This window comes from Chenopodium quinoa, unplaced genomic scaffold (genome assembly GCF_001683475.1).
Source record: "Chenopodium quinoa cultivar QQ74 unplaced genomic scaffold, ASM168347v1, whole genome shotgun sequence".
NCBI classification, from domain to species: domain Eukaryota; kingdom Viridiplantae; phylum Streptophyta; class Magnoliopsida; order Caryophyllales; family Amaranthaceae; genus Chenopodium; species Chenopodium quinoa.
The window spans coordinates 3,120,517-3,137,191 of record NW_018744066.1 but is presented as its reverse complement, the minus strand read 5'-3'; the positions used below and the strand labels follow the sequence as shown (position 1 = coordinate 3,137,191).

General features: G+C 32.3%; 1 protein-coding gene across 1 annotated transcript; it reads right to left on the bottom strand.

The window, feature by feature from the left end:
* Positions 1 to 13,445: 13,445 nt before the first annotated feature.
* On the bottom strand, positions 13,446 to 16,267 carry LOC110691053 (leucine-rich repeat extensin-like protein 4). The gene has a single exon (XM_021867987.1). The coding sequence runs from the start codon at positions 15,887 to 15,889 to the stop codon at positions 14,123 to 14,125; it is 1,767 nt and encodes a 588-aa protein (XP_021723679.1). The 5' UTR covers positions 15,890 to 16,267; the 3' UTR covers positions 13,446 to 14,122.
* Positions 16,268 to 16,675: the final 408 nt, after the last annotated feature.

The following is a 16,675-nucleotide window of genomic DNA, read 5'->3' as shown; positions in this document are numbered from 1 at the left end:
ATGATGATCATTTGTTTGCCCGATAGTGACATTTTACTTCACATGATATGAAATATACTATGTACATAAGTCCCAAAAAAAAAGGTACTGCTGTATAACTTAAGAAGATTAACTATACAATATTAATGTTAATCAACTCGATTATATAGCTAAGTTTCAGCTCACCTGCATCAATTAATATTTCTATGAAAAAACTTGAAACATTTTAAATAATGGTCGAAACTGAGAATTGGAAGATATTATGGGACAAATGAAATATCAAGCTAAGCTAGCATCATAATCTAGCAACCACTAAAATTATTCACTAATTTGGATTAATTGATAGATAACAAAGATGGATGACTTTTTTCTCCTAGACTTGATGAAATGTTACACGTTATACCATAACATGGAATTATAATGTGTTCTAACTTCTAAGTTAAATGGTTTACATCATCAACTCATCACTAAGACGTTATACTTAAGAGTAGTAAAAACCCTAATAAACCCTAATTATATTGCTCACAATGGATATAGTACAGGTGGCCACTAGCTAAGCTAGATCATGGAGTTATCATTATTAAGAGTTTCAAGGAGCATTATTTGTCATCAAAGCTTCTAAATTAAAGAATTGTTTATGATAATACATCATTAATTACATTATAGAAAACTTGACCTTAGCTTCACTTTCATTCATTGTACAACTTAATTGAATTTAATAAGGGGCAATTCAAAGCGATACTAATTAATGATATTAATCGAGATTATTAAGTTTAAGGTGGCATGTAAAGCTTAGCTTATTATTGATCATATCATAAGCACATTTATACAAGCTTACAAACTCTTGCGTGGCGAGGCAAACCTACATGTGTTAATTATAAGTGTAGGGTTAATTAAGCTTCCTAGCTAATAAATCGCAAAACAAATTAACATAAAAATTATACGTGTATCTCTTTATTTCTTCTATTGTAACTTGCTCAGTCAATAATTGTGTACAAGAAAAGCTTAAACGGCATAGTTTCCCTTGCACTAAATTAAAGAAAGGATGAGGATTGAAGATAGAGTTTACTATTCAGAAACTAGTTGCTTAGTTGATCATGAATGACGTATATTTTATTTGCCTTTTTATTACTAGTCCTAAATAATTAACGTGCATGAATATTAAAGATTGATCGTAAAGTACAGAGTATATGTATAAATACGTATTCCAATACACAAACTAAAATATTACATTATTACATACTTCCCCCGATACATTATAAAATTACTGTAACATAATAATCTTGTATGTTTTGTATGTGTCTGAAAACAGACACATGAATATTTATGTTACTGATTTTTGTAAGATTAATTATGTTCTAAGCTTCAAGCTAGTTTACACCCTTCTTGAAAATCGAGTAAGATCAACGCGTTAACAACACTGATAAATCTTTGTTGCGCTAATTTAAACACATTATATTGCATACTAGAAGAGATTTTGACCACATACTCTACAAGCTAGACTAAGGACATGTTCTCATTGGTTGAACTGAGCTGAACTGAACTAAACTTATTAGAGCTTAACTAAATAGAGCTTATTAGAGCGAACTGAATTGAACTGAACTTATTAGAGCTGAACTGAACTGAATATTTTATAAGAGAAGGAAATTAGAAACTGAACTAAACTTATTAGAGCTGAATTGAACTAAACTGAACTAAATTGAACTTATTAGAGCTGAATTGAACTGAACTGAAAATAATCGTATTAGAACAGGCCATAACAAGTATTTATCATCGATCCTAGCTAAGATAATTTGTTATCGAAGAAGTTGTCTATTAGGCTTATAATTATGTCATCCTAGCTTCCTCTTTATTTTTCATTAGTGCAGACAAGTACTCTCAACTCGCATATGGGTTATTAATTATTATAACAGATTATTGTTTCGGGACTAGGAAAAGTCGCATATATATACGAATCCATTATTGTGGTATTACTTGAGTCCTAGCTAGCTAGCTAGCACACATGAAACGTATGTATGTTATTTTACTGGTTGAGATCAAACCTACAGTATGCGTCATGACTTTATATGCTATGGACTAAAAAAAGCATCAAGATCAAGTCAACTACGTTATTTGGGAAAAGAATGCGTACGGTAGCTATTCAATATCTTGATCAAAAAGGGGTTAAGATAGGAAAAGGAAAAATAATACATAGTTCTTGTGATTCTAATGTAGGCTACTTGGAATTTGTTGGTGACGATAAGTTGGCCATAACAAGCACTATTAGGAGCTATTATTAAAGCACATCCAACAATCATATGAAAAACATATACTATATTATTGGCATGAAATTTTAGTGCTAGGGCAACATCACCGTACCAACCTCGTTTTCTCTAGTTGGATGGGTTGGGGTAGGTTATTTCCTTATATGGAAAATAAATTGCTTTAATATTAGTGTTTAGAAATAGTAAAATGTTATAGAGAATTTGTTGCGTGTATTGAGAATCTGAGGTATTATTATTTATGGTAATCTTGTTAGCCTATGCGTCTCAAGAATGCATTAAGTTATAAACATTTGATTAGCTATTCATTATATAGTGATTTTCAGTTTCACGAGTTATGTGAATTTTTAATACGCCTAGTCCAATAGGACTAATTCTCTCTTATAGAGTTATAGAACCAGGAAGAGGGACCTTATATGGTTCGATCAGCTTCCAATAGGTTAAATTTCATCAAGGTAAGGTGGTTTATGAATTATGTAACTAGGTTGAGCCTATGTCTAAGATAGGTGGTCCGGCCAAAGAGCTTGACATGTACCCAATGGCGGATCTTGGAGAGTTTTGCTCAATGGACCGACCAATGAGTATTAAATTGTTAATACACATCCAAATAAATGCACCAAACCTTGGCTCTTAAATAATAACACGATCCTAAAAATCCTAAATATGATCCTTCGAGCATTTAAATTAAATACTCTTGACAAATATCGGAACATATTGCAAAAATGGATAACATGAAAAATGAACTTAAAAAATCTTTGGGCCCAAACAAAACTGCTTTTAAAATTTGGGTCTTAAATGCTTTTTTATAGGCCTTTCTTTTACATATGGGCTGAATTGAAGAAAGAGCAGCTCACTATATATGGCCCATTATGCAAATTTGTTCGTTGATTCGTTGATTTCTAGCCCAAAAATTAGTATTATGTGCACCACGACTATACTTTTGAACATTTAGTAAAAAAAAATTGAACATTTTACAAAAAATGAACATTTAGTAAAAAGAATATGAACACGTCATAAAAATTGAACATAAACATGCAATTTTAATGTTCATATTTTATCAAGAAATGTTCATTTTGTATACATTAAATGTTCAGTTTATATTACAAAACTATTGAATTATTACGAGTCAGTTCAAAATTCGTCTGACTCGTAATAATTCAAAAGTTGCGATTGTTCAGATTTTTTTACTAAATGTTCAAAATATTTTATTGTTCATATTTTTTTACTGAAAGTTCAAAATTATAGGCGTGGTGCATTGCGATTGTTTAGATTTTTTTTTACTAAATGTTCAAAATTGTGATATTCAGATTTTTTAACTAAATGTTCAAAATTCTTGATTGTTCAGATTTCTTTTACTAAATGTTCAAAAGTATAGGCATGATGCATTGCAATTGTTCAGATTTTTTAACTAAATGTTCAAAATTCGCGATGTTCAGATATTTTTACTACATGTTCAAAATTTGCAATTGTCCAGATTTTTTTTTACTAATTGTTCAAAAGTATAGGCGTGGTGCACCTAGGTGCATCTTAAAATTTGCTGCTAAAAGCCTAAAACAAGGCAGATTCAAACAGACCCTTGAGCTTATTAGTTGTAATTCACTTTCACTTTGTATACTACTTACATGCGCGACTTTAATCGGGATATTTTTTTTACTAATATACTTCATATATAAGATAAGAAGAGATGTATTATCAAGTTAAATTTGGTTTAGTAATAAGGATTGAACCCTACACTTTGAAACTGGAGATCCCTTACCCTTCTCCCCTTACTCTCAAAGTGTCTAAACCGCGAATACCAAGCCAAAAAAATCCTAATATATTATTTAACTATTAGATTTGTTATAGTGTATATTATTTATAATAGTTTTAGACTATATGTAATCAAGTGAAAATGTACAGTAGAGGTTTTTATATGTAACAATCTTGTGTGTCTATAATGAAAATTTAATATGCCAATTATATGATCCGAAATGGCATGATGGCATCATATCCTCTTGACAAATTTTAAAGGCCGTTGAAGAGGTAAACAAATAAGTCATGAATCACTGAATATTAAACAAACTATGCTGTTTTCCAAAGAAGTTGCGATAAATCATAGACTTGGAGTATATTTTAAGCAATACGTGTGTGAATTTTATGATGCTTATATCATTCATACTTCTTATAAATAAGATTTCAGAAGTTGCAATAAATTCAGATACTTCAAGTGTTAAGATAGAATGTCTATGATTTTAATCTATTATATCTATTACAATCAAACAAATACAAATATAAAATTCATATGTGGTATATTTTAATCTACAATACTTTTATCCTCTTCTAGGGTACATTAAGATTAATATAAAATTCATAGTAGTTCTTATATAGACATCCTTTTATATTTAGTATTCATGCAGCTTTGGCTCTTTTGGATAATTTAGTGTGTTCTAGCTATTCACTTGATTTTAATATTCAAGTTTTAATTACATACAATGAAAATAAGTTTTAATAAGGGGGAAAAATCTTGTGTAGACGGTATACCTGATCCACAACAATACTATTGTAGATTTGAGGTTTATATGCACACAACTGACTTTATATTGAACATAGTGACCTTAATTTTAACATGATAGCCTTTATTAAAAGTTTAAAACTTGTGCGGCCTTTGATATTATTGTGTATCTGAAGTACGATGTTACATTAAACGTAGTGACCTTAATTTTAACATATAAAATAAAATAATTAACCTTATATAGCTTTTATAACACCAAAATAAATTTTATTTCAACATAATAACCTTTATTTTTATTGTGATGTTTTTTAATCAATAAAACAAGTACAATCATAATGTCTCTAATGTTAGTGGTCCAGAATAAACTAGTGTAAACCAGGTCTACTTAAGAGCTTGTATAATAAGATGAAATAAGCTTTGATAAAATAAAAATCAGGTGAATCATCCGTAGCTACAATTTGAACTTAGATAACTATTATCGTAACCTATTTTCCTAAACTTATCTTATCTAGATTTCTATAGACTTGAAATAAATGATTTAAGGTGAATAGTATATGACATTAGGATGTATTAATGGATAATCATCACCTTTATGATGATTAATTAAGTTCAATACGGTGTAAACATAAAGAGAAATTAAGCTCAATCTTTTTTTAGAATCTTAGAAATTAAGTTCAATCTTACCACCTAATTAAATTATTAAATTTAGCCAAAAATAAAATAAAATAAAATAGAAACACCCCGTATTGTACATTTTTCACATACCTTTTTTTTTTTTTTTTTTTTTTTGAGGGAACACATTTCACATACTTCACCGTTATTATTACATGCAAAATAAGGCAAACAAGGAAATGGCGAATATGAGGATGACCGAAAGGAGTAGTAGTAAAGATGGGCCATGTGGACTCCGCAAATTAAGCCCTTACCTCCGCACCTTTTTACGTATTATTAATACTAATCCAACTTAAACAAATTTCTTAATCTCACCTTTTACCAACCAATAATATTGTAAGATGCTCTAATTATATAAACTTTAAGATGGATACATTAGTGCAATGACGACCTTGAATCCACTATAGTATATACTACATTATTACCCTTATAAATAGGTAGTAATTTCTTTTATTTAGGTTACTTTCACTAATTAATCACACCTTAGAAACTCACCTTAAAGTTGACTATACATTGGAGGGGCATTATCGAAATTGCCTTCTATTTGTAGGACCATTATTAACATTTCAGGACAATTTCTCACTTTTTAACGAAATTAATTTTTTTTCCCTATATATATATATATATATATATATATATATATATATATATATATATATATATATATATATATATATATATATATATATATATATATATACCTTTGAGAGAATTGAGACAAGTTTTGGAGGATATGTGTATGTATAAATCTGTCTTTTCTGAAATCTACTTCCTAATTGCTATCAAAATAACATGATATTCCCTCTATTTCTAATTACTTTTACTGTTTGGAGTTCGGACTGTAATGGTTTAAAGCGTTAAATAAGGATTTTCTTAGGGATAGAGGAAATAGAATATAATTTTTTTAATTTTTTAATTTTTTTGTAATTTTTTTTAATACCATTGAAAATCCTTGTCATCTGATCTCATTTGAAACTTTGAATGGGAAAATCCAAAAACTCAAAAATACCAATCACTATGACATTGGAATATTCACTTCGATCCACCTCTTAATTCAAGTCCCCTAATAGTCTTCTTTGACTTATGATCTCTCTAAACTACTATAATAATTAATCATGCATGTTTGATCACTAATTAAATAAATTCGGACTCAATTAGACAATTAGTATATTTTTGTTCACATTATAGATGCTACTATAATTAGTCTTATTTCTATGTACTTATGTAACAATTATGCATGCAATAACGTATAATGTATGCAGTATGCATTGGCCTCTAATTTTCACAACCGGCCATTGACATTCCTACAAGTCCAAACAATTTAATTAGCATTATTTTACACCCTAATTAGGAGATTAATGAGCTAAATTCTAGGTAATTTTCGTCGTGCATGTGAGTTAAGCTAGCTAACTTAGGTAGTTGTTTGGGAGTTTGCAAAATTCATATAATCTGATCGAAAAATACGAATGGTTGGTTGATAGATAGCATATTATTTTAAGTTATGCTAAAACTTGAATGTTGAACAATACAATACGTAACAACTTGGTAGATTTGGTGGGTCTAGTCGTATAGACTATTTTATGGAAAGTGGAAACTATGACTATAATAGCCTTGGTATGGGAGTATGGAACTAGTCTAGCTACTAAATAAGTTGCACATTTCTAGAAGCACACTCTACGGTTGACAACGTTGTCTTCACAATTCTAGCAACAAAAAATTTGGTAATACTCTATGGGATAAGTTGACATCATAGAAATATTTATGCATAATTTGATGTCTCGAGTTCATGGATCTTTAATCTTCTAAAGAATATCTATTAAGTTATTTATACTTCAAAGATTTTATTAGGGTAATGATATATATAATCTCTGTAAAGTACAATATTAGTTTAGGACTACATGATACACAGTATATGATCACGTACGCTTAAACCGAAGTAATAAATGTTATATATTTGTTATTACGTACGCTTAAACCGAAGTAATAAATGTTATATATTTGTTATTTTTCTACTTTTATTAGTTCCTTATATGTGGAGAGCTCTTGAGGTTGTCTATATCATTTTCCTATTTTTACTGTAGTGTTACATCCTCGACTATATCCTTGACCTTTATGGAATTATGGAACTTAAATCCATGATTGTAGTCATCACAACAGCTCACTAACCATAAAAAAGATGTTTATGATCTAACAAACATTTTCCAATTTGATATGTTAATTACCAAATAGAGAGAGTACATTACCCTTTTTATATTGAAAATATTCATTTTCTAATTTCCTTCTCTTATAAAATATTCATTTCAGTTCAGTTCGGTTGAGTTCAGTCAATGAGAACAGACCGTTATTCACAGGTGCTTTAATTTACTTCTTCATCAAAGACTACAAACCACCTTGGTGTATGATGCCCAAAACAACAAATTCAAAGCATAACAGTTATTATATTACCAGTAGTAAATGTATGGTATATGGTTAAAATAGATTATAAGGTTCTAAAATATGAATAGTGGTAAATGGAAAATGGTAAATGCAAAGTGATGAATAAAGTGGTTAGTACATGACCAAACATAAGTTGACGTCAATTGCATGAGCATCACCAATTACAAAAAAAGAGCATTAAATTATTCGAACTAACTCACACTAACAGGCTGTAAGATGAGCCTACAAATTTAATGTATGAAAGTAGCTACGTTACATGACTACACAGTATCAATGATATACAGTAGTAGTAATCAATTTTTTTGTGATGCATTGGAACAAAAAAAGTCAAATTATTTTATACGAAAAACAAACTATATTGTATAAATATGTGCATCATTTTTCAATATATTGTATGATTAAACAAACATCATCATATATACTCTATGATATTAAAATTTAAGTTGAGAAATAATCTAACAACCCATGTGATAAGCTATGTTTTAAGGGGCCCTTTTTTCGTTTAGTTTTTTCTACACTAGACAGATGGATTTTTTTGTCTATGGGAAAATGTTCAAGAGAGGCTACTAATGGAAAATAAATGAGCTATTTTGAAAAGAAAACTCAAAAACAATAAACTCAATCCAAATGAATACATCATAGAGTCAATTTTTCCGTGTATATATGGTGTGGGGTCTATTTAATGGCGAGCCGAGGAAACTCACTCTAATTGTAAAGTAAGCATAGTTTGATTATAAACTTACTTTGTCATTAGGCATGATATATTGTATTGTTTTATATTTATTTATAACATCTTGAAGATAGAGAAAAACTAATAAGATTATAAAAAGACTCCACTATCATAGATCAAATAACAAATGATGTTTATTTAACGGTTTTAACCTTCAAACTAAATAATAATTAAGGGTTTGTTCTGATTTACTAAACTGAATATTTTATGAGAGAACAAAATTAGAAACTGGACTGTGAACTGATTGGGCTAAATTGAACTGAACTGGAATTAAGTTGAAGAGAATATACCCTTAATAGCCATTTTGAATTACATACAAACTTTTTGCTTTATTTTTCACTGTGAACTTGTGAAATACGTACATAATACTCACATTGATCAATAAGCAAATCACATGAAGATTGGTTTATAATCAAGATAGAGTATTAACGAAAATTAAAAGTTGTACTTTTTTTTTATGTAGTTTTGAATCAATTATTTGTGAGCATAATAACCATCATCATATCATTGAATGTTTTCATTAACTCCTAGGATTCGTTTACTGAAAGAGGTTGCATTTAACCTTGAGTAAGTACAAGAACAACTGAATTGAATCATGGACGTTATGTGCTACTTCATATCGGTCAACTTTCATTTCGTCTTTAAACTCATTGTACGGTTCTTCACATTCAATTGGTACATCGGTCAACTCTTTTTTTTTTTTTTTTTTAAGTGAAATAAGAGATGGAAATTAAAGTAGGAAAAATATGCAAATACGTAGGGTTTTGAATACGTTTGAGAGATTAAAAATTTAAAAGTCTATGAGATCGAAAATAATACGGAGTATATTGAAATTAGGTTTGTACTTCTTATATTTTGGGCCGGGGGAATATGTCTACATTACAAAAAAGTTCTAATTGTTATTTGTAGTCAATTAGGGACTTTGTTTTAACTTTCATAGAGTGCATTTTAGCTATAAATTTACAAATATGGTATGGTCATATTGAGCAAAAAGTATACCTAGACGAGCAAATGTATATCGGAAATAGTCTTTTAGTCTTTGAAACATCTAATTAGGTGTTCCTAAGAACATAATAATGCAAATTTAACTTTGGTTTTGACACATTATATATTAATGCGCCAAGGGTAAAAAAAAATTAATGAAACATTTTAGTATTGAGTATGACTGTATGAGTATTGTAATTTCTTCATGTAAGATAATATTTTGATAAACAGGCTTGGGGCCACACTCGTCACGAGTGTCCACTTTATACAACCAATGAAGTCCCACCTCAAAATTATATGACAATGAGGGGAGTAGCCCCTTACCTTTATAAAGTTTATACGACTTTTTCTTTTCTTCAATGTGGGATACAGATTCGTCCCAATATTCCTTTTTTTACTTTTTACACTTTTTTTTTTAATGTGCGACAACTCTTTCACTCATATGTGGATTTTCTTATAGGCTCAACATATTTTAAATTTCTAAATCCATATTATTAATTTTGCTATTCCAAAAAATAAATATGTAAAAACTTTTTTCATACAACTTATAAGATAACTATCGTATCACCCTTTGCAAAGGAAGGTTCACATCGGAGATCGTTAACATCAAATATGGACAAATGATTAGGAATGATAACAAAGTCATGTTCAATCTCAAGTCATTTGGAAAATTAAAATAAAAGCCTTATTATCTTATCATTCTAGTATGTGAAAAAGCGACACCTGCAAATTAAAAATGCATGTGGTTTCAGTTATCTAATGCGTTTCTTTCAAAAAAATAATTAAATCAGATAATAATACGTTATTTTCTTTGTTTTTTTTGGCACAATTTTCTGGCCAATGCCGGCTTGGAACCGTTAGTGCAACTTTACACAAACTTTGTACGAAAGATTAGGAAAATGAAATGCAAATAGGCAGTAATATCTTACACAACCCTTGTATAATACACCGTACTACCTCTATTTTTTATTAATTGACATTTTTTGAATTTAGCACTATTTCCACACTTTTTTTTTTTTTTACCATATTTTAAAATTAATTTTCGATCATTTGGATTAATTTCTTAAAATTCTCTTATTAGGACCTGTTCTCTTACGTTGAAATTCAGTTCAGTTCAGCTCAGTTCAGTGTAATTCAGTTCAGTTCAGTTCCTAATTTCCTTCTCTTATAAAATATTCAGTTCAGTTCAGCTCAGTTCAATTCAGCTCAATTCAGTTCAGTTCAGTTCAGTAAATGAGAACAGGCCCTTAATCTGATATTGTGACTTGTGAGAGGGTTGCATAGCCGTGTAATATAATTTGATTTACTCATTGTTTATTACTTTTATACTTTAATATTTTGTAGCAAAGAAAAAGACATTTGAAGGAGAAATTAATATTGAGGTCACATGCAAAATAGTAGAAGTAGAAATAGTGTGGCAAATCCAACTACCCCTTAATTAGTGGGGGTCAGCAGTGACTTATTCAAAGAGATCATCAGTTGCACGAGAGATAAGGTGGTGCGTCGTTTGCCCGCTCCATTTTTAACGGCCATTTTTTGTTTCCATTGTTTATTCTAGCTTTTTTTTTTTTTTTTTTTTTGAGGGGTTTATTCTAGCTAGTAAGACTGCCATATTAACTACCCTCTCAAATTTTAATTAACTTGTTATTGTTGTATTGGTACATATGTACATGATAAATCGTTTTCAGTAAAAATAAGTGGTAATTAACTTGTTGAAATATAAACTTCTCAAACAACACATATAAGTGTCCTACATTAAAAAAAAAAAAAAACGAGTTAAACATTTTATAAAGGTAAGAGGCTACTCCTTAGGGATGACAACGGGTCGGACTCGGAGCGGATTATGCTAAATCTGACTCCGACCAGACAAGAAGTCGGATGGACATCCGACTCCGACTCCGACATCCGACTCCGACTTCAATATCCGACCTCCGACTCCGACTTCATCCGACCCGACTCTGAGTTTTTTTATTCATTATTCAATATACTTTGAGATATTGGGCTATTTGGGCCTTTACAACCCACACCCAATGCCACCATGAGCCACACAAAAATCCACTATCTATTGGAGTCGGAGTCGGATAATCCGTTAAAGTCGGACATTTGTCGGAGTCGGATTTTTTGTAGGATCCGACTCCGACCCTCCTCCGACTCGGAGTCGAATTATTTTAACGGAGTCGAACTCGGATTACTTTTTTCTCCGACTTGGAGCGGATATTTTACCTCGGATCCGGGTGGAGTAGAGTCGGATCCGGACTAGATTGCCATCCCTACTACTCCTCCTATTGCATATGGTTTTGAAATTATATACTCCTAAATTACTCTTTGTATTTTATACTCCATATGTACATAATACAGCTATTTTACCTAAAAATTTGTGTATTTATAAAGGACATTTTAGCTACTCCATAGTTTGTTATTCTATAACTGATTGATGAAAAGTGTCAAATAGAAGACGTCAATCAGCCTACCCAAAAAAGAAAAAGAAAATTTTTAAGTTCTCAAACTCCCATCCCCTATTGTCGGTAAATTGTTGAAAACCATTTGCTTTATTATATTTCTTTGTACTACTGTGCTTTTCTCCTTCACTACCTAGCCATCCCTTATAATGCTCTCCTAAAGACTAAAGAGCACAACAAAACATGAAAGCAATGACTTTTTACACCTCCACTTGTGAACTCTTTCACGTTATTTCATTTCCTACTTTAATGATCAATACATCTTCATATATAAAAACAAGATTCATACTTTCATTAACATTCAAAAGCGTTGAGTAAATAAATGACTTTTTAAAGAATATTTGTATTCTTATTGACAAAGTATAAGAAGCTAAAAGTAGAAGTAAATAATTTGTCTTTAGAAGAGTTAAAATAATTTCAATTCAACAAAAATTATAAGAAAATTAACCCTCTATTTTACTTTTAACAATAATCAAAAGCATTGAGTAAATAAAGGCCCTGTGAGATTAAGTATAACTCGTAAAAGTAAAAATAAGTTTCAATCGGTAAATAATTTCAAACCTAACTCATAATTGAATAATCAACAGAGATAAACCATTTTTAAAAAGAAGACCTAAGAGAATAATTAACCCTTTGAAATAAAGATAAAAAAAATGGCAAGATTTCTTATAAAAATGTGCACCATAGTTCTCTGTATCTTTTCTAGGGGTCATAATTTCCCGAAATTCAAGGAGGTGTTTAAAGTGTATAGTTGAAGCAAGAAGTGTCAAGGCCAACTATCTACTCACTACAAGTTTGAAATTTGAACAAATAATGGTGGGATCTCGTGACACTAATCTAATTAATTAACCTAAATACCTCTGACTCTAATCCAGAACTACTACTACTATATGTTTCTTACTTATATTTCTCTCCCATTGCTCGCCTCGGTCGAAAATTATGGATCACCGGATCACAATTCTATACTAACACCCTTCATGTTACTCCTCACTTAATCATTCAACCTAAATCATATCGTAATCACTCGAGAGAATGAATTGAATAAAATTACTCTAATTAGTCGCGAACATGAAAAGCTGTAAACAACTAGCAGAGTATGTAATGTACTCAAATGTCCTAATCCTAGAACAAAATGGATTGATCCAAGTTGTTGAAAAGAATTGGATCACCAAATAACCAACCCCATGTGGATTCCCAATCTTGGGAATTTGATGTAGACTTTAGTTCTTGGACTAAAATGGAGCACCCAATTTCTGGTTGACAATGTAGCACTATAACAATAATCTAAAAGTTGCAAAATTCTGCAGAATATCATGCATATATGAATATGAGTTAACCATATCGAAATCGAATCAATCAATTCTCTTCTGTATACATAGCAATCACATATATACTCATTTCATATTAACAATCCAATTTCAAAAGAACATAAATTAACAAATGAAAGAAAAAGTGATATGAATTCTGATAAATGAATACAAAGTTAAAATTGTTCCAAAATTATACTATAAATGGAGAAATTAAAAAAAAGGTATGATCATAAATTAAAAAAGAAAAAAAAAAGAAATTAATAACAAACCCACATAGCAGCAGCAGCAACACCAGGGATAAGTGTTATAGCTGCAAATTTCCCCCTTAATCCATCCACATTTATGATTGTTTCCTCAATTTTTGCATAACAAAAGCCTATACATACACTTTTCCCCTGCAATTTCTAATTTTTTTTTTTGTTTTTTTGAGAATTTTTTGGTTCTTTTTTTGAACTTCCGCTGCACCAAATTTTATTTGACAAACTCAGATTATCCATAACAATTTATGAATGAATTTTGTGGAATATAGACTTGTTCCTCCTCTTTGTTTTTCACTTCTTTGTTGACTCGTCGCCGTCGTTGTTATCGCCGTTGATACAAGACGACTATATAAGCTATGATACAAGCTTACAACAACCTCTTTTATTGTCCAAAAGAAAACACCAATTGAAGAAGCGAAATAGTAAAATGTGATGATGATAGTAATAATGGTAGTAGCTAAGAATGTGATCATGATTTTCAACAAGAGAGGGGAAGTTAGAGGAAAGAGAATTTGAATTTTCATCTCAACAAAAGAATCATCAATAGAAAGGTGGGGGTGGAGGTGAAGCATATGGCAATCCAAAGATTGGTGGCAATGGACCTTCATAGGTTGGAGCTGGTGGCGGCGAAGGTGGGGGTGGTGATACATATACATAAGGCGGCGAAGGGTGTGGCATAAATGGTGGTGGATGTTCAGGACAAGGCGGCGGTGATGATGGTGCTGGAGGTGGTGGAAGCTCAACGTATGGCGGGGGCAGGGGAGGTGAATTGTATAGATAAGGCGGTGGCGGTGAAGGAGAGGGAGGTGGGGGTGAAGGTGGAGGTGGGGAGGGTGGTGGTGGCGGTGGTGGAGATGGTGGGGGTGGTGATGGTGGTGGGGGTGAGGGTGGGGGTGGGGGTGGAGGTGGTGAGTAAACTGGCGGAGGTGGTGGTGGAGGTGAAGGCGGTGGTGGAGAAGGTGGAGGCGGTGGTGGGGAGTACACGGGAGGTGGTGGAGGTGGAGGCGAAAACACGGGAGGTGGGGGAGACGAGATAAGGGGTGGTGAAGGATAAAATGGAGCGGGAGTTGGAGAATAAGGTGAAGGTGTAGATGAGCCACAACCAAATGAGGTACAATCAACACGATGTGATAAGAACGCTCTGCACTGAGAAGCAGAGCGTTGGACGGGCCGTTTGGGAATGCAATTCCGTCTATCACTAGTAGAAGGCAGGCGCAAGCAAGCCGGGGGCTCGCCGGTAAAAAAGTTGTAAGAGTATGTAAAGTTTTGCAAGTTGGGCAACTTACAAATACTAGCCGGAATGTACCCAGAGAACATGTTATGCGCCACATCGAGCTGCTCCAAAGTCGTAATCTGACCAATCGACTCCGGCAAAGAACCCATCAACTCATTAAAACTAACATCAAAAACAGTGAGATTTTGCAACAAACCCATGTCACTCGGCAAGCAAGATCTAAACCCATTATTCATCATAATAATCTCATTCAAATTCTCCATGTGAACCAAGCTCTCAGGCACACACCCATGAAACTTGTTGTTCGCCAAAACAATGACGGACACCGGCGAGTTCCCAAAGTTATCCGGAAGCTCGAACTGGAACCGATTATGGTTGATGAAAATAGCATCAAGATCTTTATCAAACAACTCTCGTGGAACAGTACCTTCAAATTCGTTAAACCTTAGATCTAGGTACTTCAAGCTGGGCAAAGACAGCAAAACCCTCGGAAACTTCCCAGCAAAGCGGTTATTACTCAGATCTATCTCGTGCAACAATCTCATGTTGCGGAACCTCTGCGGGACAGTCCCGCAGAATCGGTTCGAGTTGATGTGAAACAACGCCAAGTCACGGAGGAGACCCAGCTCCTCCGGGAGGTACCCAGCGATGTCCGCGTGGTTTAAGTCGATACCGGCTACTGTCACAATGTTATGATCATCAGGCGCCGGAGCACAGAAAATACCTGTGTAATGACACAAGTCGGATCCGACCCAATTAGCCGTATAGTTAAATGGGTCGGATAAGATGGCTTGCTTCCATGCTTGAAGAGCAATGTAGGCGTCCCTTAACCTTGGGTTGGCGAAACTCAGGTTAGGCGGGACGCTTACCTTCTCACCCCTGTCGCCAAACTCATCCTTGTAATACAGAAGCTGCCGTCGGCTAATGTACCTCACCTCTGCTTCGCTGAGCCTCCCATGTCCGATGAAAGCCGAGGAGGTGTCCGATAGTAAAGAAACAATGTTTAGAAGGATAACAAAATAAGAGGAGCAAAGTAACAAAGGGTTTGAAATATGGGTTGTTTTCTTCATCATCTCATATGAGACATCTATAAAACAACCCAGAAAAAATTATAGAATCAAATGAACAGTTCTTCCTTTTTTACAAGGATGTGTGGAAAGAGAGTGAGCTGCTCTCAAATTCTCTCACTGATTTTGGTTTTGGTAATGAGCAATGAGATCTAAGAAAAAAAAAATAATGTGGGTTGTTCTTGTTTTCTTGTTTTAGTGAGAGAAACAAGAGAGAGAAAAAACAGAGGAGATTTTGATTTAGGAGTGTGAGGTAAAGAAGAAGAGAAGGGTTTTTGTTTTTGTGTTTTCAAGTAATGAATTTTCCTTTTTATTAATGTAAGGGAAAATTTGGGGGTTTCTATGTAATGTAGGTAGTGTAGAAAATGTGAGGAGAGTTGTATGTGTATATTTAGTGAGGATGAGAGAGAAAATATTACATCAAGGGCCAGCTAAATCACAGCTCAAAGCCCACTTGAATTTTCTTTTCTTTTTTTTTTTTATTAAAAAAAAAATTAAGGACGTGTTTGTTAGGGGGAGTAGTTTTTTTAGGGTACTTCATTGATATCTAATTTAATTAAATTAATAATATATATTTACTTATAGTATAAGGTTGGCGACTTTATCCTTTTCTTCTTTAGCTTTGGTTTTGGTATTCAAAGCTCTTGGAAGTTAAGGGTGTATGGAATATGAGATTATAAAATAATATTGGACCAACCGAAGGAAGACAAAATATTGTTCCTTTTCATTTAATTTAATTAGATAAATTTGATTAGGTAGAATTATGAGAACATTACTTAAATGTTTTAGTAG

Excerpts from the sequence above, each read along its gene's own strand:
- LOC110691053 (XM_021867987.1), bottom strand. The coding sequence starts at position 15,889 with ATGATGAAGAAAACAACCCATATTTCAAACCCTTTGTTACTTTGCTCC.